This window comes from Symphalangus syndactylus, chromosome 9 (assembly GCF_028878055.3).
Source record: "Symphalangus syndactylus isolate Jambi chromosome 9, NHGRI_mSymSyn1-v2.1_pri, whole genome shotgun sequence".
Classification (NCBI taxonomy): Eukaryota; Metazoa; Chordata; class Mammalia; order Primates; family Hylobatidae; genus Symphalangus; species Symphalangus syndactylus.
Genome location: NC_072431.2, coordinates 101,465,518 through 101,491,384, shown reverse-complemented (window position 1 = coordinate 101,491,384; position 25,867 = coordinate 101,465,518). Strand labels below are relative to the sequence as shown.

At 45.3% G+C, this 25,867-nt stretch overlaps 2 protein-coding genes across 2 annotated transcripts in view; both read right to left on the bottom strand.

Moving 5' to 3' along the window:
• Positions 1-237: 237 nt before the first annotated feature.
• The window catches only part of CPVL (carboxypeptidase vitellogenic like), a 273,532-nt gene continuing 247,902 nt past the window's right edge, over positions 238-25,867 (bottom strand). The window contains exon 15 of the mRNA XM_055293556.2: positions 238-300. Coding sequence (XP_055149531.1) covers positions 283-300 — 18 coding nt within the window. The 3' untranslated portion in view covers positions 238-282. The remainder of the gene's footprint in view (positions 301-25,867) is intronic.
• TRIL (TLR4 interactor with leucine rich repeats) lies at positions 19,738-24,748 on the bottom strand. Its single transcript, XM_055293548.2, has one exon. The coding sequence runs from the start codon at positions 24,417-24,419 to the stop codon at positions 21,984-21,986; it is 2,436 nt and encodes an 811-aa protein (XP_055149523.1). The 5' UTR covers positions 24,420-24,748; the 3' UTR covers positions 19,738-21,983.

The window sequence follows — 25,867 nt, the reverse complement described above, 5'->3', positions numbered from 1 at the left end:
CCCTGTCACTCGATAGATTGGAAGCATGATTTCATACCACGTACTTCAAGGCCAATTTTTCCTTGTCTGGTCCTCATAGTCTCATGTGAAGTTCATGTTATTTGTTCATTCCCATTATGCTAGACAGACAATGGATGCATCCATAGTTTTCATCTTGGGGATGATTTAGTAATGATCAAAAGTTATACTGTTTCAAAGTGGGAAGCAAGGTGCACAGACTCGCTTGCCTCCAATTAATTTCTCTTCCTCAAAGAAAAGTCCGGATGGAGGGAATCTTGAGACTTAGATACATCTGGGGTGCTGCGACAAAGAAGGAAAAACACAAAACAAGTTATTAGGGAACCTGACTCCAACACTAGTTCAGCTGTTTGGCTTTGAGCAAGCCCCCTTGCCTCTCTGTGCCTATGTTTTCCATCTTTAAAATAGAAATATCAACGGTTACCTTAGCCAGGTGACTTGCAGTGATGTGGAGGCAGATGATAGACACGGCAGTGCTGTGAAAATCACATGACCAGCAGCTAACACACCATGAGTTCTGGGTTCTCACCACGTAATGTACTCTGTGCTGGGCACTTTTCATACTTCTCATTTAATCCTCAGAACAACATATGCAGAAATTGCACTATTATCCCCTTTCTTTTTTGTTTTTGTTTTTATTTTTGTTTTTTGAGACAGAGTTTCATTCTTGTTAACCAAGCTGGAGTGCAATGGCACCATCTCGGCTCACTACAACCTCTGCCTCCCAGGTTCAAGCAATTCTCCTGCCTCAGCCTCCCAAGGAGCTGGGATTACAGGCATGCACCACCACACCCAACTAATTTTTTGTATTTAGTAGAGACGGGTTTCACCATGTTGGTCAGGCTGGTCTCGAACTCCTGACTTCAGGTGATCCACCTGCTTCGGCCTCCCAAAGTGCTGGGATTACAAGCATGAGCCACCACACCTGGCCTAACCCCTTTCACAGATGAGAAAACCAAGACTTAGTTGGAGAGGGTCAGTCACTTCCTAGAAGTCACTCAGTTACCAAGGGGTGGGGCCAGAACTCAAAGTCAAGTGCCAGTGGCCTTGGAGCTGGGGCCCATCCGAATCCCTGCCCCTCAAAGCAAGGTGTGGCTTGTTATCAACTCTGGATCTCTGGACTGTGACACAGCCCCCTGTTTTGAAACTCCATTTTTCCACACGGGGTTAATCCAAAGAGCCTGCTGGGAGAGGAGAGGCGGCTGCCAGCCTGTTGCGCGCTGCTTAGCAACCGGTGAAAACAAGCAGGAAGGGAAAATGAGCCTCAGGCTGCGGGGGAGGAGTGAAGAAGGGGGAGACATTTGGCCCTGCCTAATCTGGTTGAGTTTGTGCCTCGATGGGCATGCGCTAATCTGAATGCTTTCCCCTTAGTGTTACCTGGTCCCTATGCTGAGGAGATGCCAGGACCAACAAGGAAGATAGAAAATGAAAAGACCCCATGACCTAAGTTCAACCTCCACCTTAGTATTTAGGCTGCCTGTAGAAGGTGTGTGCAGGCACCAGCCCTCAAAGGGCCTGGAGATAAGCCAGAAAAAGAGCTCAGTTCTCCAAAGCCACTGTTGACTGAGACCCTGAGAGAAGACAATTTCAAATGAGTAAGAAAGCCTTGATAAAGCTCCACCCATCCAGGAAAGAAAGTAGGGGAGCATTTCAGACTCCCAGCTAAAAGGTTGGAGGTTACAGTAACCTCCAGCTTGCCCAGGATATCTTTCTTTTGCTTGAGTAATTTCAAAACATCTCAAAATCTCACAGAAATCTTCATGCCTAAAATCTATCTATGCAGTAGGAGCCAGTTCATGAAAAGTAATTAATCACATGACATTTTGATTAATGTAAGGAATTTGAGGAATGTGAGTTTCAGGAAGGTGAGAATGTCTTCTCCAAGGAGTTCTCTAATGGAAATAACAAGTAAAGTACCACGAATGGAAGACCAGCATATCTGGAAACTAGTGTGTTCCTTGCCACTAACTGCCTGTATGTCTTTAGAGATGCCATTTATGTATTCTCTCATCACACATCTAAAGAACCAGGCTGGGGGAAAAGACACAATGGCCCTGTCTGGCCTTGGGGTTGCTTAATGTCTCTGGGGAAGGCTGAGGCCTGAACAAGCCAGTAGCATTTAGCATGGTCCATGCACTGTGTGTCACCATGGGAAGGCATTATGCAGTTGCTGAAGCTCCAGTGGAATCCAGAGGATGAAGACAAGCTTGGCATGTGTAGAAAGGGGAGACAGGTATTGCGGGAGGAAGGAACTGCATGCACTGCCTTGTGGGGGAGTGATGTGGAACTTCATGGATCAATGGGAATGGGGCACAGTGAGTTTGTAGGGATATGGCAGAAGATAAACCTGGAGACGTAAGCCAAGCTCAGATTCATTCCATAGTGCATTCAACACACTGAGCCCCTACCATGTGCCGGGCAATGTGAGAGCAACTGGGATAGAGAAAAATCCCTGCCTTTGCAGAAATTCCACTGGCACAGAGTGGAACAAGGTCCTGAAGTTGAAGGAAAAAACAGAGAAGCACAGCATATATTATATGACAAGGACGAAGGCAAAATACACCCATGAGGAGGGGGATAAGGAGGTTGCAATGTAGTTTGAACATTTGAAACAGGTTCTATAGGAGGCAAGAGAACAAGCCTTGTTGGTGGCTAAGGGGAGAACATTCCGGAAAGAGCATATAGGACCTGAGTACTATCTTAGTTCATTTGTACTACTATAACCAAATACCTGAGACTGGGTAATTTATAAATAATAGAAACTTGTTTCTCACAGTTCTGGGGGCTGGGAAGTCTAAAGTCAAAGCACCAGCAGGTTGGTGTCTGATGACGGCTGCTCTATGCATCCAAATTGGTGCCTCAAATGCTGTGTCCTCATATGACAGAAGGGCAAAAATGTCCTGGGAGCTCCCTTCAACCTCTTTTATAAGGTTGCTAATCCCATTCATGAGGGCTCTGCACCTCCTAAAGACCCCACCTCTTTATACTATCACAGTGGCAATTAAGTTTCAACATATGAATTTAGGAGACACATTCAGACCATAGCTAGTACAAGGGGGCAAGCTTTGTCTTCACAGCTATGGAGATAATGGAGTTTAATCCCAGAATCCAAACAAGCATATTTCAGTTTTTGAAAGGACCAATTTTATAACTCTAGATAGCAGGTAAGTAGAGAGAAGCATTGGGAAACAACTGGAAAATATCAGAAAAGACACAAGAGGGCTCTAAATGAGAGGGAGTTGGGGCCCGGGTGGGATTTGAAAACAGAGATAGTGGAACTAGTGGTTGGAGGAGCTGCTGCTGTGTAACGCTGGCTGGGAGTGGGGCGGGCAGAGGGAGAGAGGATAGTGGTGACAGAGACTGTTGGGACAGGGAGGGGTTATGAGGTGATGTTTGATTTGACCACCTACTTACTATGCCCAGTCCTTGGTGCCTTGTGTCCTACCTGATGTCACCGCTCTCACTAGGACAAGAAGGGCGGCCTGCACCCTGCTTCTGGCAGTCACCTATGCACATGAAATGCTGCTCCTCATGCCTGGGGACAGCATGTCTCTCCATGTGTCCCAGCAGCATAGCCTCACTCCACGAGGAAGGACGCATGTCACACCACCAGCTGGCAAACCTTTTTATTGTAAAAGTCACACCCTACCCTAAAATAACATGGCAATGAACATTTCTGCGTCGGGGAGCATGCCCTGGTGTCTGTTAATTAGCCAAGAAGCCATGCTCGTTTCCTAGTGCAGGGTGACTGCATAGTCAGTTGTATCCAATTTGCTGCATCAAGCTAATTTGTTTTCAGATATAAATTAAAGCAGCTGTCCCAAACCCACCGTGCCGCTTTTCCATAGAAACACTTCAGTCTGTGTTTAATGAATTTTAAAGAAGAATAAAATATATACAGAAAACTGCACAAATATTGAAGTGCTCAGTTTGATGAATTTTCACAAAGTGAACGCCCCTATGGCACCAGCATCCAGCTCAAGAAATAGAACATTCCAGCACTCCAAAATCTCTTGCCCGTCTCAGTCACCACCCCTCCCAAAGGTATTCCGACTTCAAATAGCATAGTTTAGTTTTGCCTGTCTTACTTTTTTGTAAGTGGAAGCCTAGAGTGTGTGCTCTTTCTTGCATTGCGTCATATCCACATCATGTTTGCAAGATTCATCCTCATTATTATAAGTAGCAATAGTTTATTCCTTCTCGTCTCTAGACAATATTCCATTGCATGAATATACATTTTATTTATCTATTCTGCTATGGATGGGTTGTGTCTAGGTTTTACCTGCATTGGAGGCTGCTGCTGTAAACATTTTCATACATGCCATTTGCTACGAATACATACAGGAGTGCAATTGCTGTGCCATAAGATATACTCACGATTAGCTTTAGTTCAGAACATATATACTACCAAAAGTCTCTCTGTTAAACACACTGTGGTACCCTGGATTGGATCCTGGGACAGTAAATGGGCATTAGGGTAAATATAGGTGGAAGCTGAATAAAGTCTGGAGTGAAGTTAATAGTAATTTGTTGATGTTGTGACAAATGTACCATGGTTTTTTAAGAGGTTAACATTAGGGGAAATTAGATGAGAGGAAGCATATGGAAATTGTATTATTTTTGCAACTTATGTGCAAATCTAAAGTTATTCCAAAATAAAAAGTTTATGAAAAAGAAAAAAGACTTTCTTAGTGCACACCTCACTAAGAATTACTGTTTTTTTTTTTTTAAAGGCTTTACAGCATTTATCTAACTTGCCTGCTGAGATTCACCTGGAGCAAATTCTTGTACCCATTTCTAAAAGATTCTGATGTCTTAGATCTGCAACACGACCCAGGATCAGATTTTTAACAAGTGCTCACCTCACCCAGAGTGTCCTATCAGACAAGCTTAAGAAATACCGAATGACACTGCAGTGGAATTAGCATAGTTTTAGGCGTCAGCTAAACTCAGGTCCACATTCCATGTCAATTACTTACCAGGTGGGTGATTATTTCAGCACGTTACATGACTTGCTAGAAAATTAGTAGTAATAATGTCTTCCTGTCGGACCACTGTGACATCTAAATAAGGTGATGCAAGATGCCTAGTACAGGGCTGGGCATACTTGGGTTTGTGTAATAGTTTTTTTGTGTGTGTGTAATAGTTGACCTGAACACCTTATATTCTGATTTTTCCCCTCTAAGGAGAACAGAAGAGGCTAATAAATTGTGACCATGGTTCTTCAACAAGTTACACTAAGTCTCATGCCCTTTTTCCAGAAGATAGCTAACATCAAGGGAGTGGGAACTACAATCTCCTCTGCAAGTCCCCCTTTATTTGGAGATTGTATTTGCTCATTCATTTTCTGATAGTGGACATTTGCTCTTCATGGGCCAAATGAGGACAGAATCAGACTGGACATTCCCACAGGCTTCTGCCCTGAGGGAGTCACTAATTGCCTGCGCAGAGGGCCCAAGCACGGCTGTGGCATGAAAGCAACACCCTTCTGTGTCCCCCGTTCCCAGCCAGCCACCCCAGCACAGGCTCCAGAACAGCTGGGACGCTGGATGAAATCCCTGCTTTGGCGAAGCACAGGAAGCAGTGTGGGCACAATATGAGCATGGCTCAGCATTGTGTTTCATGGGAAATAAAGGGACAGTAAGCTCCTCTGGCTGCTTTTTGTCTCTTGATGTCCTGAAGCTTCCGTCTCGTTGTAATGGAAAGAATCACCCCTAATCTTGCCAAGTCCTAAAGTATGCTGCCATGAATTGTCTGTTCCCTTGCCAAGATGAAATAATTTATAATTTTTCATCATCTGTGAACATCTTAGAAAAATGTTTAAGGTCCTAGGAAGATGGGCATGGTAGAGGCATTGGCTAAAAGGCAAAATAGTGAAGAGGTAATGAAGGTTTGAGGCCTGTGGTGCAGTGCTGGGGACAAGGGCTTACAGAGAGAGTGTACACCAGCACGGAAGCAGGGACAGAGGGTGAAATGGGGGATTTTCCTCTACCAAAGGACAGTAACCCTCTCCAGGAAGGCCACTCTCACTGCCAGGCCTACTCTAACCACCCATTTAACACAGAGCTGGTGGGGCCTGATACCACGACTATACTACTACTGTTCAAAGTATCATGCCAGAGCCCTTCCTGCCCCTGTCCTCAAATGCCATCCAAGTCCAAGAAAATGTTAGATGGTATTATAACATCTCAAGGCTCTTTTGCCAGTTAAAAGAAAGAAAACAAACAAATAGCAAAACTTCCTATTGAGACCAACCAAAGCAAAAAAAGAGAATTTACTGGGAAAACCTAAGGGTAGGCAATGGAGTGCAGCCAGCCTCACAAGCATTCTAGAAGCAGGATGTGACAGTCACCAGAACCAAAGCAGTGACTTGCCCATGTCTGGACCATCTCTGTTCTCTGTTTCTCTTGACACTTCTGCTTCATTACAAAACCACCCTCTCCCTTTCCTGTGCACATGGCACTGTTCATGTAGCTAAAAATAATGGCCCCAAACTTCAGAGCCCTGCCATCTCCAAACTCTAGCAAACCAATCAACTGAATAACGTTTCAACTTCTGGGAGAAAAATTCCATGGTGCCCAGCCTGGGTCGGGATTTGGCCATTTCCGTCTGGCCATGTAAACTAAGCATGTTCCAGGTTTACAGTCCTTCGTGTACTTGTGGGGAGAGGGTAGCAATTTTCCAGGAAACAGGCTTGGTCTTAGTGGATACTCCAAAATACATTTATTACTGGTGGAAAATTACTGCTACTGATTCAGAAAATATTTTTAGGTCCTCTGTCATCTTCTTCATATCTCCCCTGGTCATCAGTTCTGTGTTATCTACTTGAATGTTGGGATCCAGATGAGAAAGAAAATAAGGTGAAGGAAGACATTCATGACAAACCATTTTAATTTTAAAATTATCTGGGGATAGACCATAGAGTCTGCAGATACAACAAGACTGCCTGAATGTTCTTTCTCCCTTCAAGCACTTAAAATTTATGTTGGACAAGAAATGTCAGCTAATTCTGCAAGTTCTACTTATGGCATGGAGGAGATGCGTGCACAACTCACGGGCTGAAGGCACAAACAGGAGAAGCCATAAACTGTTACACAAAGGAAGAAAGACAGGGTGGAAAGGCCAGGAATGAAAAAGGATCTGATAGCAGGAAAGCTGGCTCAAGTTAATGAGACAATGTGCGACTTGACATTCTGGACGGATGTCAGTGGTTCAGTGTTAGGCAGACCTTCTGAGATGACAACTTCCATTCAAACCTCAGCCCTGGATGGCAACCTGAAACCCAAGGCCACGAGCAGCGAGCGTGTGTGAGCCCAGCATGGATTAGTGCGGTGGCTTTGGGAGGCCCTTCCAGACGGCTGCTTCCTCCCTGTGTACCATTACCCAGAAGGCAGGGGTGCTCTGGGAGCTACAACAATACTAAGTAATTAAGATAAAATGTTCTTGGCTGTGTCTAAGGCATATTCTTTTATGACAAGAACAAAGGGTTAGTTGACGAACTAATTTTTGGTAGGGAAAACTGCAGCATCTATTATTGAACTAATTTTTGGTAGGGAAAACTGCAGCATCTATAAATGAACGCTTTGGATTTTTGTTTGTTTGTTTTTCAACATCCCTATTATAATTTCAGTTCAGATACTCCAAAGCTCACGTTCCCTAATTTATTATTGCTTGCTATGGTCCTCAGGGATACAGTAATTGAATTTTACTGGCATGATTACCATATCCATCAACAAGCGAGTCTTCCTGAAATAAATCAGTCAAAGCCTGTTGGTTGGCCCACTTTGCTCCACAGGAGAGGTGCCCAGAGCAGAATCCGGTCTCAGCAGAGAAAGGTGTAGTGTTTCTCTGGCCAGTGCAACAGGCTACTGCCTGTCAGCCAAGTGCAAATGAGGCTGTGTGTGGCCAGCTCTGAACATCTGTGGAAGCAATAGGAGCACAAGGATATTTGAAGAAGAGAAAAGAAATATATATTTGAAGAAGAAAAAGGAAAAATACCCCTCCAAAGGGATTGCCCCCCAAATGACCAGATTCTAATTCTATTGCAGTCAAAAATAGATGAGCTTCTGGGAGACGGGGATCTGTATACTTGGTTGATATCCAGGAAATTCCATGATGAGATGTTAAAAATTCCATCTTAAAAAAAAAAAAGCAGATGGACAGCCTACATCCTCTCCTTCTTATATCCAAAACAGGAAAATAAAAATCATAATTTTACACGCATTTTAGGGCTGCACAGGCACATAGAGATCATCTAAATCCAGACTCCTCATTTTACGTAAGAGGCTCAACAGGGTCAAATGATTTCTTATCGCAATGTGATATTTCAGATTTTTTAAAAAGCAATCTGCGTCCTTCAAAAATTGACACCCAAATACAAAGTGCATAGGACTGGGCTGTCACTCGCCTCCTCTGAGCCCCCGGGGCAAGCCACTGAACGCTGAGCCTTGCGGCTTCATCTGGAAATGGAAATAGGCATATTGTTGGCTTCTGTGAGAACTGAGATTAGACATACAAGGGTCTAACAAAGCTCCCGGCACCCAGTCTTGGCTGAATTTCATTCTATTTTGATATTAAGGAAATAGGAAATTTATTTTTAAAACACAGTACTATTAGGAAGTCAAGTGTCTGAGAAGACCGGACGCTTACAAAGGAGCTGCTCCTTCCCAAGTAGTACCCCTCCATATTTGAGAACACAGGAGAGAAGGCAGGCCTCTTAGGTGAGCACCTTCAGATTTCTAAAGGCATAAGACCAAGGATTTCAAGTAATTTTGCCTGGGCAGCTGAAATTCACATGCCACTGGGAGTCTGCAAAAAGCTTTGGAGTCCCAGGCGCTCTTTGACCCATACATCATATTTCAACTCAGATACCCTCAGGGTCCTCTGACAGTAGGTGACTCTTCTGATGAATGAGTAGGAGGCCTACGCTCCATTCCCCAGGCCTCGTGTTTCCACATCCAGATCCTTTGTCAGAAAAGATCGACTGTTCCACCATTTCCTCTGCATTTTCCTGCCTCTTTCTTGTTAAATTCATAATGAAGAAAAAGCTCCCAAGTGAATCACCATCAATGGATTGGATGCTGCTATGTGTTAAATTGTGTCTCCCCTACAATTTGTATGTTGAAGTCTTAGCTCCCAGTAGCTCAGAATGTGGTCTTATTTGGAAATGGTGTTGTTGCGGATATAATTCATTAAGATGAGGTCATATTGGAATGAGGTGGGCCCCAATCTAATGTGACTGGTGTCCTTATAAACAGGGGAAATTTAGGCACAGATAGTCCCACCAGGAGGACACCAAGTGAAGATGAAGGCAGAGATCAGGGTGATATGCCCATAAGCCAAGGGACACCCAAGAATGCCAGCAAAACACGGAAAGCCAGGCCAGAGGCGTGGGACAGTGGAACAGATTTCAAACTCCAGGCCAGAAAGCAATCAGCACCATCCTGGGGTGAAGGGAGGACACAGCACCAGCATTATCCAGGGTCACATCCCTCACTCTGGCCTCCTCTAATCAGATGGCAATCCGGCAATCTTAGCCTGAGAGATGATAACACAGATTGTCTATTTTTTGCAGCCTTAGTCGGCTCCCTTATAAGGAAAAACTATGCCCCTTGAAGTCTTGCAGACTGAGGAGCTATTGTGAATCTGATCTTTTAGAGGAGAGCCTAATGCCATTTTCCCTTTTCAGTAAAAATAGAAAAAAGTTAAAAAAAGGAAGGAAGATGTAAGAACCAAATACTCTTTCTGTCTCTCTCACCCTCTGTCTCTCTCACACACAAACACCACACACCTATACACATACATTCTTTTCCACTGGACTGTGCCTCCTTTTCTGGCTATTTATGCACAAGAATAGAGATATTGGTGTCTGTCCCCTGGAGTAATGATGATAAATATGTCAAGGTCAGCAGCTTCATCAGCCATTGAGACAGTTCACTCTGGCAACTGCAGATAATCATTCACCTGGTGGGACTAGTTGCCTATACCTTAATTCATGCCTCACAGTGTTGCTGAAATGTTCCTTATCTCACAAAAACATTTGTCTTATGTCTTTCTGGTGCAGAAAGAAATTCATAAATTATTGCTATGCCTTGGATTTTTTTTGTCTCAGTCATGATTTTGTGGGGGAAGAAGCTACTCAAGAACGGGGATGAGGTGAAACATAAGTCATCAGTGTGCATGCAACAATATCTTGTTCTATGTCCTATAAAGCAAAAACTCAGACTCAGTAGATCCAAAAGATCTTTGATGAAAAATTTCTCCTGCTGTCACTCCCTTTGTAAGAGGACTAATGCTTTCCCAAGGTTTTAAAAATTCTACTGGCATTTATTGAGAACCTACTATGTGAAATGCACTATGCTAGGTGATGGGACATAAATAAGACATAATCCCAGATTTAATATATGCAATATGAAGTCTACAAATAGTGCACTAAGGGCAGAAATCTATACTAAATTATCCAAATGCTCATTTTTGAAAACTATATTTCTACATTAAAGATAGAAAAAGTATTGTGCTTCCAGTCGACTGTACTGTCTTACAGTATCTGTCAATTTTTAACCATGACTCTATAAATGTATATTTGGGTGAAATTACAGCGAGTAAATGACTTGCCCCAACACATGAATGAATATCACTTTTATGAACAGTGTCTGGCATGTGTGTCTCAGTGGGAAAGGACTGAACAGCTGCCTTGCAGCACTCATCAATAAGCAGGTATCCAGGAATTCTATTCAAAGCTAGCCAGGCCCTGTGGAGACACAAAGAGAAATACAAGATAGAATGATTGTCCTTAGGGAGCTCACAAACCAGTGGAAAGAACTAACCCTACATGTCAAGACAGAGTGAAGTATTTATGGCTGCAAGATGGACTGCACGTCCTTCATTAAGTATTTAAGTATAAATAATGTAACACTGGATAGCGCCCCATACATGTGTTACATAAATTAAGAAAAATGGTGAGGAAAAAAAGGCCAAATTGGTCAGAACTAAAGTATGTGTTTTAGCGTTACATGGGAGGGAAAAAATCTTCACCATGCACCCTAAGAACAATCCCTTGATTTTTATCAGTCATCATATGTACACATGAGGTGACAAAAGTTATCGGGATTGACAGCAAGGACTCTGGAGCCAGCCAGTGTCACTTCAAATCCAGCTCCAACAGCTCCCCACTCAGAGACCTCCGTCAAGACACATAACTTCTCTGTGCCTCAGTCTCCTCCTCTGTCATCTGAGAAAGTAACAGTACCTGCCTCAGAGGGTAAGTATTACAAGGACTGAATGAATTAGTGTAGGAATAGCTCTTAAAATCATGCCTGACACAAAATACATGCTTATAAAGGTCTGCTAAATTAAATAAACAAAATACCCTATGCTTCAAAGTAGTTTATGCTTAATGAGTCTTATATAAATTAAATAATACGTGTATGTATGCACGTATATATATGTATGTGTGCGTGTGTATATATATGTATATATACGTATATATATATACGTGTATATACATATAGAGAGAGAGAGAGAGAGAAAGAGAGAGAGAGAGAGGGACAGAGATGGTCTGGCTTTGTTGCCCAGGCTGGAGTGCAGTGGTGTGATCACAGCTCTCTGCACTGCAGCCTCTAACCTCCCAGGCACAAGCAATCCTCCCGCCTCAGCCTCCTGAGTAGCTGGGACTACAGGCATGTACCACCACGCTCGGCTAATCATTTTGTTTTTAAATTTTTTGTAGAGACGGGATCTCCCTATATTGCCCAGGCTAGTCTCAAACTCCTGGCCTCAAGCGATACTCCCATGTCAGCCTCCCAAAATGCTAGGATTACAGGTTTCTTAATACATATATAAAACCAAAATAAAAATCTCAAATACAGCTTTTCCCTTCTATAAGATTTGCCATATTGTAAGTCAGTAATACCTTAATGTAGGCAATATTAAAATTAAGCATTTTTATTTTCTTTTAAACAATGAGCTATTTATTTGTCTATCTACAATTTTGAGACCTGGTGGTGGTGGTGATTGTATAGTATTAAGTTTGCCACAATCCTTGCCAGGAGAGGAGCATCTATGAATTATTCCACAAAATAAGAGTTCTACCATATCTCTAATCCATTGTGCTCCTCTTCTCCAACCAATTTTGGTTTCAGATTGAGCATTTGTTTAAAATTTAGTGTGCACAATAGACAGTTATTGCTTTTTTTGAAAGACAGGATTCCTTTCTAATCTTCTCTGTATCATTCCAATTTTAGTATATATGCTGCCAAAAAGGGCACAGGGTTCCTTTCCAAGCAAATGTAATACTCAGAAAGATGTCTAAGTGGGAAATCATGATACCATGATTGATAATGTTCTGAAGTTGACACCAAAAGCCTCAACCACAGGGCTCTAAAGCAGACACAATTATTTACTCTCCTTCACTGGAACTTTCTTAGATGTTACCTAAATGTAATCTGATTTATAGAGCTGTTCATTATAAAAGGAGTCTCATATTAATTTTATTTGAAAAGGGTTTCCCCCATGTTTTACCTAATGTTGAGGAAAGAGAAGAGCTAAGTATAAAGAACACATATTTCCAGGTGCTAATTTGTATATATTAGCCTAAACATTACACAAATTTAAGAACACCTGTCCATGTGTACAAAGTCTCAAAAAACATAGCCTGTCAAATAAAATTCTTTTTTATTTTTATATAACATCAAAATCATGAAATACTTATAGAGCTAACAATATTGATTTAAGATTTGTTGGCTGAACACTTTAAGACATTTATCAGATAAATTACAAAGAACTAAATAAATTGAAAGACACACTGCATTCACAGATTAAGAGTCAGTTAAGATGTCAATTCTTTCCCAATTTATTTGTAGATTTAATGCAATCTACCTCAGTCTAAATGTTTGTATCTCCTCCCTCCCCAAATTTATACCTTGAAATCCTAACCCCTAAGGTGATGGTATTAGGAGGTGGGGCCTTTGGGAGGTGATTAGGTGATGAGGAGAGAGCCCTCATGAATGGGGTTAGTACCCTTATAAAAAGAGGCCCCAGAGAGCTCCTTTGGTTTGTCCACCATGTGAGGTTAGAACAAGATGACAGCTGTCTGCTAGGAAGCAGGCCCTCACCAGACATTGAATCTGCCCAAGCCTTGGTCTTGGACTTTCCAGCCCCTCGAACTGCGAGAAATAAAATTCTGTTGTTTGCAAGCCACTCAGTTGATGGTAGTTTGTTACAGCAGCCTGAATGGACTAAGATACGATCAAAATCACAATCCCACCAGACATTTTTCTTCAGGCAATAACAAGCCAATTATGAAATTTATACAGAGAATCAAAAAGCTAATTGGCCAAAATCGACTTTGATAAAGAAGAATAAATTTGGAGAACTTATGCTACCTGATTTCAAGACTGCCTATATAATCAAGACAATTTGGTACTGGACCAAGAATAGACATATGAATCAGTGGATCAGAATAGAGTTTCAAGAAATAGACACACATATAGGGCCAACTGATTGTTTTCAACAAAGTTGCAGAGGTCATTCAATGCTGAAAAAATTGGTTGTTATCTTTTATATATAACAAAATGTACTGGATGACTATATATTCATATGGAAAAAATAAAACCAAAACAAAAAAAACATTAATCTTGTGTGCTTGCTTGATCCATATCTCACACCATAAGGTATGGATCTATTTTTAAAACCAATTTGAACCAGTGAATTAATAAACAATGTGGGGTATGTTCATGCAATGGAATACTACCCAAAAAGCCAGACACAAAATGTTACATACTGTATGATTCCATGTATATGCCATTCTAGAAAAGGAAAAACCACAGGGAGAGAAATTAAATCTGAGATGACCAGGGACTGAATTTATGGGGAAGGGAATTGACTAAAAGGAGCACAAATGAACTGTTTGTGATAATAGAAATGGTCTATATCTTGATTATGGTGGTGGCTAAATGATTGTATGCATTTGTGAAAACTGATGGAACTGTACATTCAAAAGGGGTAAATTTTACTGTATGTAAACTACACCTCAATATACCTTACTTTAGGAAAGAAGAAAATCAAAGCAAAGAAAATGGAAAGAGAGGCTATATGATAGCTAATGCAATGCATGATCCTAGATTGCACCAGGAGGCAACAGTTAAAAAGAATGTTATTAGGACAGTTGACAGATTTGAATATGGATTGTGGATTAGATAATGGCATTTTATCAGTGTTAAATTTTCTGATCCTGATAATTGTACTGTGGTTATGTAAGACAATGTCCTATTCTTCAGAAATACAACTGAAATACTTAGTGGTAAAAAAAAAACCTATAATGTCTGTAGTTTATTCTTAAGTAGTTGACGGAGAGAATGAGAAAGCAAACAGGGCAAATATTAACAATTAGGAAAGCTGGCCAAAGGGTATACAGAAGTTTCCTGAAATATTCTTGCAGCTCTTTTGGTAAGTTCAAAATTATGTGTTTTTTAGAAGAACCAAATGAGAAACAGAAAGTAGAAATAATTAGTGATACTAACAAAGATGAGGGGAACAGCCTTAGTCAAATTATGTGTAAAGCAAAAACAACAAACAAAAAAAGCCGTGTGTGTGTGTGTGTGTTGTCAGAAGTTAAAACAGAAACAGAAAAACAAAACAAAAACATTTCAAATACTGAGTGTGAAGGCAGTAAATGTACACAAATAAGAGCTTCCAAGAAGCAAACTACGTTCTTCTCAGAGTCAGTCACCCTTTCCCTTGGCAAATAAAAGAATGCCATAGAGTGAAAGAATGTCAAAGAGCCTTTCCAGATAAAAGGATACAGGCACTGACACCTTCTGAAGGGTGAGCCCGGGCCAGATGGCGGTCAGGGGATATACTTAGCCGTTCTCATTTGTGCAGCCCTTCCTGACAAATGGGGAATGGTAAGTGGGTAGAAGGGAGAAAGGACACAAGAGTAGCTGCATTTTTAATGTCTGGAAAGCACCCCCAAAGAAGAAATAATAACCGTGCACACGCCTGTAATCCCAGCTACTTGGGAGGCTGAGGCAGGAGAATCACTTGTACCCGAGAAGTGGAAGTTGCAGTGAGCTGAGATCGCACCATTGCACTCCAGCGTGGGTGACAGAGCGAGATTCTGTCTCCAAAAAAAAAAAAAAAAAATTCAATTTTGTAAAAATTGTGCACACGTAGCAAGGGAAGAAAACTCATAGGAGCATCACTAGAAAATATCAAACAATCCCAAAGTAGGTGTGGTTACCAATTTAAAAGACAAGATTACTCACGGGGGTTTAAAAAAAAAGGTAATTTATGGCATCTAGAAAAGGGGGCCGGGTGCAGTGGCTCACGCCTGTAATACCAACACTTTGGGAGGCCACGGCAGGCGGATCACCTGAGGTCAGAAGTTCGAGACCAGCCTGACCAACAAGGTGAAACCCTGTGTCTACTAAAAATACAAAAATTGGCCGGGCATGGTGGCACACGCCTGTAATCCCAGCTACTCGGGAGGCTGAGGCAGGAGAATTGCTTGAAACTGGGAGGCAGAGGTTGCAATGAGCGAGATGGCACCACTGCACTCCAGCCTGGGTGACAGAGCAAGATTCCATCTCAAAAAGAAAAATAAAAAAGGAATAGGGGTAAGGGGCACAGGAGAAGAAGCTGGGAGGATAAAAAGTACAGCTGACCGGCGGGGCGCGGTGTCTCACGCCTGTAATCTCAGCACTTTGGGAGGCCGAGGTGGGCAGATCAGGAGGTCAGGAGACCAAGACCACGGTGAAACCCCGTCTCTACTAAAAAATACAAAAAATTAGCCAGGCGTAGTGGCGGGCGCCTGTGGTCCCAGCTGCTTGGGAGGCTGAGGCCGGAGAATGGCGTGAACCGGGGAGACGGAGCTTGCAGTGAGCCGAGATTGCGCCACTGCACTCCAGCCTGGGCGACAGAGCGAGACTCCGTCTCAAAAAAAAAAAGAAAAAAGAAAAAGTACAGCTGACCTTCCTGAGTCTCGGATTATGTATTTGTGAATTCATTTTCTCACCAAAATTTGTTTGTGACCCTAGAATCAACACTCCATAGCACAGTCATGGTCATTTGCTGACATGCTTAGGGCAGCAAAAAATCTGAGCTGCCATTCAGGTTCCCAGCTGAGGCTGAACAAGGTGATGTTCTGCCTTTTTGTTTCAGCTCTCATGCTGTTAACAAGAGTCCTTTTCCTAGTCTATTTAATGCCACGTTTTCCCATTTTTGTGCTTTTTGCTGGTGACTTTGCTGTTTAAAGGGTTCCCCAAGCATAGTGCCGAAGTGCTGTTAGCGTTCCTAAGCACAGGAAGCTGTGTCTTATGGAGAAAACATGCATGTTAGATAAGCTCCATTCAGGCATGAGTCATAGTGCTGTTGGCTGAGTTCAGTGTCAATGAACCAACACGCACGCACGCACACAAACACACACACACACACACATATATGTGAGAGAGAGAGAGAGAGAGAGGGTCTCACTCTGTCACCCAGGCTGGAGTGCAGTGGCACCATCATACTTCAATGCAGCCTCAACCTCCCAGGCTTGAACGATTCTCCCACCTCAGCCTCCTGGGTAGCTAGGATTACAAGCACATGCCAACATGCACGGCTGGTTTTTTATTTTTTATAGAGATGGGGTCTCACTATATTGCCAGGCTGGTCTCAGACTCCTGGGCTCAAGCAATCCTCTTGCCTCAGCCTCCCGAAGTGCTGGGATTATAGGTGTGAGCTACCACATCTAGCCAACAATATATATCACATAAGGTGTCTTTAAATAGAAACACACATAAATTAAGATTACATATTGATTGATAAAAATGTGACCAGAGGCTTGCAGGAACCCAGCGCTGTATTTCCCCTAGGAGCAATGGTTCAGCATTCACGAATCCAGTGTTTGTGGTGACTTTACTGTGAATAAAAGAATCAACTGCATTTCAACATGGACTAGAAGGAAACACATCCAAATCACAATGGTAGTTGGCTTTGAGGACAAGGTGTGGAGAAGGAAACCAGAGGCATTTGTCAATAGAGACATTTAAGGCTGAAAACAAGTATTACAAAATGTTAACTATTACTGAGTGGTGCTAATATGGGTATTTGTTTTAATTTGTAATTATTTTAATTTCCTAAAGTAACAATCCTTAGAAGGACATGAGATTTAGGAGAGAATGGAGTAAGAGGATGGTGGCCACCATTCAAAGTGTGTTTCCACACACTTCAGTACCCATATACTAAGAGCCGAGTGTGAAATCAGCTGTGGGGTAAGCATTACTTAACCAAAAATCTGTAATTTGGTAAAGTGAAGCCTGCTACATGGCCACAGCTGGTCTTAATATGCAACAGGGCTGTCCTGTCGGCATTAACTATGGCACAGAGCTAGCATTATAAAGCTTTCATTAGTTTGAAAGAAATTTTGTGGATTTACATAGTTGAAAGATGCTGTTGCTTGAAATACTGGGGCATGACAATTTATTTCCCTCTAGCATCTGATACCATTTCATAGCCAAATTATAAAGCCACTCACAGTTCTGTGTCAATTAGAAATCTCACCACTTGTAACTTAAAAATCTTTCCAACAGTTGTAATGGAATATTTAGGTACTCTGCCCTAAGATAAAGCAAGTAGGTATCAGGAAACTATATGTTCTTTCCTAATTATTTCAGTAATTAAAATAGTTAAGCATAATCTCCAAATACCTCAGTCTCCCCATGCAAAATGAAAAGAATACTATTTGCCACATGACTGAAAAGGATGAAGTGACTTGAAATCCCTAGGAAAAAAAGTATTCATGCATGCAAAGTATTGTTTTAAGTAAACTAAGTAAAGGGACACTTGAAAATACTATCTACAAGTTAATGGGAAGGCAAATTGCCAAGGCAATCCTAAGCAAAAAGAACCAAGCTGGAGGCATCACGTTACCCGACTTTGCACTATGCAAGTCTACAGTAACCAAAACAGCATGGCACTGGTACAAAAATGGGCACATAGACTAATGGAACAGAATAGAGAGCTAAGAAATAAGGCTGCACATCTACAACTATCTGATCTTTGACAAAGCTGACAAAAACAAGCAAGGCAGGAAAGACTCCCTACTCAATAAATGGTGCTGGGATAACCAGCTAGCCATACGCAGAAGATTGAAACTGGTCCCCTTCCTTATGCCATACATAAAAATCTACTCAAGATGGATTGAAGACTGAGCTGTAAAACCCAAAACTATAAAATGCTGGAAGATAACCTAAGCAATACCATCCCATACATAGGCGTGGGCAAAGATTTCATGACAGACACCAAAAGCAACGGCAACAAAAGCAAAACTTGAGAAGTGGGATCTAATTAAACTTAAGAGCTGCTGTACAGCAAAAGAAACTATCAACAGAGTCAACTGACAACTTACCATTGAATGGGAGAAAATATTTGCAAACTGTGCATCTGACAAAGCATCTGTAAGGAACTTAAATTTACAAGAGAAAAACAAACAACCCCATTGAAAAGTGGGCAAAGGACATGCACACACACTTTTCAAAAGAATTACACAAATGTTTCAATTAACTAGAAAAAGAGGAGGAGAAGGGTTACCATAATTCCATTATCTGAATCCTCTGATTGGTTATGGCTTAAGCAGAAATGCCTTGTCCCTGAAACTTCTTAATCAAACAATTTGTTGCCCTGTGTAAAGAAGAATACTACTACCACTGCTACATCTCATATTTACTGAACATCTGTGGTGTAGCTGGTGTTGCTGAATGCTACTTACCCATTTATGCCTCACAATAGCACTATGCAATCAGGATTCTTAGGCTGCTCATTTTAACTGATGAGGAAGCTGAGGTAGAGATTAGGTAAAAAGAATGAATGCAACCCTCTAATGACTAAGTGACTTCATCACTTCCTTACCATCATTCCCAACTTTCATGATGCTATACTCTCTGAAGATGGTGACAATATTGATACTAGGCCATGGTCTGGAATTTGGAATAAACTTCTAGCACTAATATGCTTCATCACCATTTACCTTCCAGTCTTATAAGAACAGGAGGGAGTGGTTACACAAAAATAACAGGCAATCCAGTTGTCTCTTTTAATGGTTTAATATATGTTGCTGTACTTTGGGTGAAAATCAGGTGTGTGACAATTTAGTGAAGGTGTTCTGATCACATGCTAATTACTTATTACCTGGTAGCCCTGCAAAATCCCCTGCATTATGGAAGCAGTAATCCCATTGGTTGACCTGAAGTTCCCACAACATTGCAGACTGGCCAGTGGCTCTTTCACTGAATACTCCTAACTCATACCAAGTTTATTCTTTTTTCCTTAGGAATGTTATCTTTTCATAAGCTGTGTAGTGGCAAAAATAAAAAATTACTTCCAGCTCAAGATAATTCCTTCATATTTTTCACCATGAGAGCCAAAGGGCTTGACTTTTCATCAGTTTCCTTTAAACAGGCAATGCCTGCTGAGACCCGATCACCTGCACCTTGATGTCACTAGTGTCCAACAGCACTTTCATGCTGTGGCTGACCATCCGCTTTTAGAGCCATTTCTTTGTTTCTTTGTGCATAACATCACACATCCGTTTCTTAAAAATCAAGTCCATACTCACCTATGAAAACGGAAATAAAAAACATTATAAAGGACAGAAAGACATCAAGCTTGTTTCATTTCCATAAATGGAAACTGCATTGTGTCATTATGAAAGTGTACAAAATATTTGGAAACTCCAACAAATTATCTCTATTAGTAAGTGGGTTTATTGACATAACTGAACATAACAATGTATAACATTTATTCATCTCCCACTGAAAGACTTCCCAGTGAAACTAAAGTAGAACACAGATCGAGGCATTAGGCATTTTCAGTGATGTTCTATGGCTGAAAAGGTGGGTGGTGAGGAGAACCAGAGGCCTTGTCCATACTTGCAGTGGGACTCAATATTACCCTGCTGGGCAAAAGAAATAGCTAAGAGATGCAATAGTGCTATGATTGAAAAAAGCCAGGAGCACAAAAGGTGCCAGATAGCTCACTGGTTGAAAATAAGAGCAAACAACACTACCGCTCCCATGTACCAGTATGCTCTGAATCTAAAATAAGCCCTGGCAGCAAACTAAGAATGACAGTCTATTTCCTGTGGTTTATTAAGTTTTGGCCCCGCAGACAAGACTGCCAGAAAAGCAGCTGTAGTTTAAGTGGTCTGGACATTTACTCATTTGAACATAAACAACGATCAGCTCATTCAGATGGCTGGTTCCCTACTCAGCTGTTGAGAAGAGGGCAGGCATGGGTCAATCTAGGCCAAACAAAAGGAGTGAACTGGGGTGAAAGACCCGGGGCTGTGATGGATTCCCTGAGTCATCAGGACCCTCAGGGGCTTAAGGCCCTAAACAGAAGATTCCACTGTCAGCCTTAGCACCATTGCAGTGACCTCCATGGTACTCCACTGCCAATAAATCCATAACCACTGTGAACATAACCACAGTGTACATTCTCTTAGTGACTGCATTTTTAGACCACACATAAAATTATTAATGTAAACTAAACCACTACACTTAGTGATAAACATGTACTTCATAAATAGCAGGGAATGAAAGTATCCCAAATAGTTGGAAACAACTGAACAAATAAAGGATCCTACCCCTAAGTTTAAAACAAAAACATTTAAAAGAAATACTGCAACTATTAACTAAAAGATAAGATTTAATAACACAGTAAGACACTCAGTTGGGGAGGGATTAATTGCAAAATATATCATTATTTCACAGTGAGGTTTAAGTACTCATAACAATCTTCTGGTTTTAGTAGAAAAGATACCCACTGGTGTATTTTTTTTCACATTTGTTTTCTGTAATTTCTTCCCCTCTACTATTTCGCATAGAGACACTAATGTGGTCAAACATTAAACTATCAATTGACAATCACCTTTTGCTTCCCTATTAGGAAATTACCTTCATAGCTTAACTGCAACTCAAGAGAATTAGGGCACAGTCAACCATGTCACTGATAAAAACATGAGAAGTACCACATCACATTTATTCCAATCTAAACACACTGTCACAGATGTGGTAAGTGAACTGGAACGCTGGTGTTCCCCAGTGGGTCATCAGCTACGTATACATCACATTCTGTTATCAAATCTGGCATTGAAATTTCCTTTTCCATATATAGGTTTAAAAAAATAAAATTAAAAAAGCCACAGGAGCAACCCTGACAGAGAAGTCTTGCATGCAGCCTTCTCCGGAGAAAGTATGTAATCTTAGTTATCCTCGAAGTCAGCAAGCGCTCTTGTACTGTTAATATTAAAAGGAACATAATAGAATGGCCCAGTCCAACTAAAACAGTCCTTGAGTCTATCGGTCAGTTCGTTAAATGTCAGAGCTTTTCACATTTTTGAAAAAAAAAATTGCGTCTTTTATTAAACTTTAAGGTATCCTGAAAGCTCTATCAGCCAACATAAACGAGTTCCTTGGCGGGTGTGTTAAACTTTACCACCTGTTTACATCCCCCTTCTTGGCAGAGATCACCAAACCAGTGGAGTCCCTGGCCAAGCCTCCTTTGTAATGGTAATAAGTTCCTCTTTCCTTAAATAGAAACAAAACTCCGTTTGACACTGAGCAAACAAAAAGCATGCACCCAAATATTTCTGGCCATGTTGGGGGCACAAGCACCCCCTTTCTACCCCCAAAGCCTGGCTTCTGCATTGCAATGCTACAAAAGCCATTTGCATAGCTGTGTCAAAGCCTCCAAGCGAAGCCTCCGACCTCAGCATCCCACCATCTATTTGTCCCCTACTCTGGCTCTGACCACCAAGTACCATCCATTTACTTCTTGAGTACTGGGAATTGGGGGATGGTGCCCGAATTGGCCCTCTGTCCCCACTGGCAAGTGCACAAAAGGGCACTTCCCCTGAGGTGGGCTGGTGGGCCTCACGAAGAGGCGGCTCCTTAGGGCCAATGAGATGGTCTCTACATGCCCTGGACCTAGTCGGCAAATCGCTGCAGGAGATGGTCCTCCCGTCTCAGGCTGCCGCCCGCGCCGCCGCCCGCACTGTCCATGAAGCGGTCGCAGGGGAATTCGATGAGGTCCGCCTCGCTGAGCGCGCACACGGTGGTGCGTGGCCGGTGCGACTGGAATCCCGAGAAGTCGGCGGACACGCCGGTGCCCATGGAGCGCAGGGGCCGTCGGGTGGAGTACATGTGCCGAACGTGGACCGGGGCCCCGCCCTTCCGCCTAGCCCGCAGTTTCCTCCGCAGCCAGCGAGACGCCCAGGCCGCCAAGGCCAAGAGCACCAGCAACGCGTTGACCGTCAGCAGGGCCAAGGTCAGCAGCTGGTAGTCGACGCCGCCCCGGCTCCCGGCCTCCGGCAGGGTCACCAGCCCCGCGCAGTGGTCCCGGGGAGCCACAGGGCAGACGCGGCCCCCAAGCACGCCCTCCACGCACACCAGGTAGGGGGTGTCCCCGCGCAGCTCGCGCAACGTGGCCGAGTCGCTGCGCTCGGGCAGGTAGACGAAGCGGTGGAACTTGGGCTGCTGGCCAAAGCGGTCAAAGAGCAGGCGGAAGCGCGCGCCGCCCAGCGGCCGGGGACTGCGGTGCTCGCGCACGGCCCAGCGCACGGAGGCGCTGTCTGCGCCCACCGCCTCCACCGTCAGGTTGCACAGGATGAACTTGTTGAAGTCGCATGGGTCGGACACCAGCGGCGGCAGCCCGGCCCCACCGTCGGACTGGGCGGCACGCTCCTGGTGCTCCGTGCCCAGGCGATGCTTCGTCGCGCGCTGCCAGGAGTCGCCGGCAGGCGACGGCGCAGAGCCAGGAGAGGCCGTTGGGGTGGGCTCCGCGTGGGCGGAATCTGTCCGAGTCGGACGGCCCCGCTGGGGCTTCTCGTGCAGGTCTAGGGACTGTGGAGCCGGGCCCGCGGCGGCAGCGACGGAGGGGCTGGGCTGCTGGAGGCCCGGGCCCCGCCGACTCAGCCTTAGGGCGCTGCGGTTGCCTACCAGCTCCCTGGCTGCCCCATCCCAGGCCACCCCAGCTAGAAATCGCCCCTGCTGCTGGAGCTGCGGCTGCGGCGGCAGCTCCTCCGCGAGACCTGCAGGTGGCGTCATCTCCTCCCCTGCGGCCGTGGGTAGGGGCCGCCGCCTGCGGTCAGCGGTCAGGGAAGCTGAGGGCGAGGGATCCGCGCAGGATCCATTTTGCAGCTGCTGGTCATCCAGGTAATCCAGGTATTTGCCTCGCAGGGCCGGGGGGTGGCGACACTGCACGAAGACAGTGAGGAGCCGGCCCTGCGAGTGCCAGTCGCCCATCCAGCGCTTCAGGCCTCGCAGCCGGCAGTCGCAGGTCCAGCCGTTGCCGTCTAGATCCAGCCGATAAAGGGCTGGGCTAGCGGCGAAGATGTCCCCGGATAGAGCGCTGAGCGCGTTGTTGCGCAGGCTGAGCTCGCGCAGCCGGCCCAGGTGGCCGAAGGTGGCCGGGTGCAGGGCGGACAGCTCATTGCCGCTCAGGTCCAGCGCCTCCAGGCTGTGCAGAGGCTCCAGCAGCGCAGTTGGCAGCTGGCTCAGCCGATTACCCTCCAGGCGCAGCTCGCGCAGGGCCTCCAAGCCCCAAAAGGCGTCAGGCGCGAGATGTGTGAGCTGGTTGCCCCTGAGCGAGAGCAGGCCGAGACGTGGCAGGTGCTGGAAGACGCGCGGCCCGAGGTGCTGCAGGCTGTTGGCCGAGAGGATGAGAGAGGAGAGGGAGCGCAGCGGTGCGAAGGTGGCCGCGTGGCGCAGGGAGGGCTGTAGCTCGTTGGCAGAGAGGTTGAGGAAGCGCAGCTTGCCTAGCTGGGCGAAGGCGTTCTTGCCCAGAAAGCGGATCCGGTTGGACTCCAGATGTAGGTAGAGCAGGTTGCTCAAGGGGGCGAAAACCGCGTCCGGCAGCGCCCCCAGGGCGTTCCCGTCCAGCCGCAGCTTGACTAGACTCTCCAGGCCCTCGAAGGAGCCGCTGCTTAGGCGGCCGATGTCGTTCCCGTTGGCGTAGAGGATGCGCAGCTTGCGCAGCGGGGCCAGCGTGCCCGGGGCGAGCCCCTGCAAGAGGTTGTTCCCCAGGTACAGCTCTTCCAGCCGCGAGAGCTTCTCGAAGGTCTTGGGGTGCAGAGAGCGGATCTGGTTGTACTGCAGGTCCAGCCGTCTGAGCTGCCCCAGACGGTGGAAGTCGAAGGCCGTGATGTTGGTTATGAAGTTGCCGCCGAGGCTGTAGGTGAGCACGTCGTGGGGACTCGGCAGCGAGCTGGTCTTGGGCACGACGCGGAGCCCCCTGTTGGTGCACAGGAGATGCTGGGGATGCTGGCAGTCGCAGCGCTCCGGGCACACGGGCTCGGCCAGCGGCGGGAGCGCGAGGCAGCCGCACACCACGAGCAGGAGGCGCACGGCGCGGGCAGCCTCCATCGCCGTCCGCCCTGCGTGCTGCGGCCGGATCGTCCTCTTGGCCCGCCGGCTCTGTGTCTCCTCTGCATTCCCCTTGGCCTGGCCAGAGTCGCTAAATGGCCTCTTTCGGACTTCGCAGCGCCGTCCAGCCCCTCCTCCGTCCTTTGTCCGGCGGCCGGCCCGGGTCTCTGCAGGCGGGCTTCGCCCGGCCAAGTCAGGCGGCGCGGGGCTCTCTGCAGACCCCGGGTGCTACTTGTTGCATTTCTTTATAAAACTGTTTCACCGGGTGCGCGTCGGGGGGGGTGGGGGAGGGAGCAAGACCCGGCGCTTTTTGTTTGCAGCTGAGTCCGGAGAGCTGGATTCCCTGGCGCGGATTCTCCCAGCCGAGTGGATTCCCCAGCTGCAGGCGGGAGCGGTTCCAAGAGCTTCTCGGGGCGCGGCTTGGCAGCAGAGCCCCGGCGGCTCGGCCCCCGCAGACGGCACCTTCTCGCTCGCGGTCCCGGACGGGGAGGGCGGCTCCGGTGCAATAGCTCGGGGAGCACGCGGGCTGCGTCCGGAAGGGACCCAAGTCGGCGAGCGGAGAGCAAACCGGGCGGAAATTCGTTCTTCCCACACTCTGCCCGCGGGGACGCAGGCGGAGAAAGAGGAGACGGCGGAGGGAGGACAGACCCCGGCAGGGGGAGGAGGAAACACTAAGTGGCTCCGCGTCTGGTCAGCCCGAGCCCGGGATGCCAAGTGAGAAAAGTAGGGATTAAAAACAGCTGTACGGGTCGGACACGCTAGGCCGGGGGCGGGGGAGGATTACCGGGCTAGCAAACGGGATTTGCAGACAGAGACCTTTTTATTTTAGACGAGTACACCAGCCGCTTCTGAGCAGTGGGAGCGCGCCTGGCCTTCCTCGTTTTTAAGTCACTTGCTCTTCCAGGTGCCACCCTGCGGGAAGTTTGGGCAGCACGGAGTCCGCCAGCATTCTACAGGAAGTTTGGGGGAGCACAAGGTTTCCTGCAGAAGGCCATCAGAAGAGGGTAGGTGAACCCAGTCTGAGGGTTGCTGCTTGGGTTTTGACGTCGTTGGACTAGTAGCTGAGGAGAGGCACCACCCCCTTTTAGGTGTCTGAAGGGAGTATTTACTCCATCCTGCTGTGGGCTAGAACATGAGGAAATCACAGAACTGGTTCTGCCAACATGAAAGTGTCTCTGCCACATTTTGGTGATTCAGTCCCATTAACTCTCCTACAGTAATAGAGCCCCTGGGGTAGGCTCTGCTCGTGTGCACATACGTAATAACCTTCACAGATCCTAAGGTAAACGCTCCTTGCAGGGCCCTCCTGCTTTACGCCTGGACTTGCTGTGATCTTCAAAGTCTTTAGGCCCAAAAATGTTGAGGCCTTGCTCAGTTGGGGAAGCATTATTATTTATTATCTATAGGGAATGGAGCATTTAATCAGTGGCTCCTTTGGGATCAGCGCC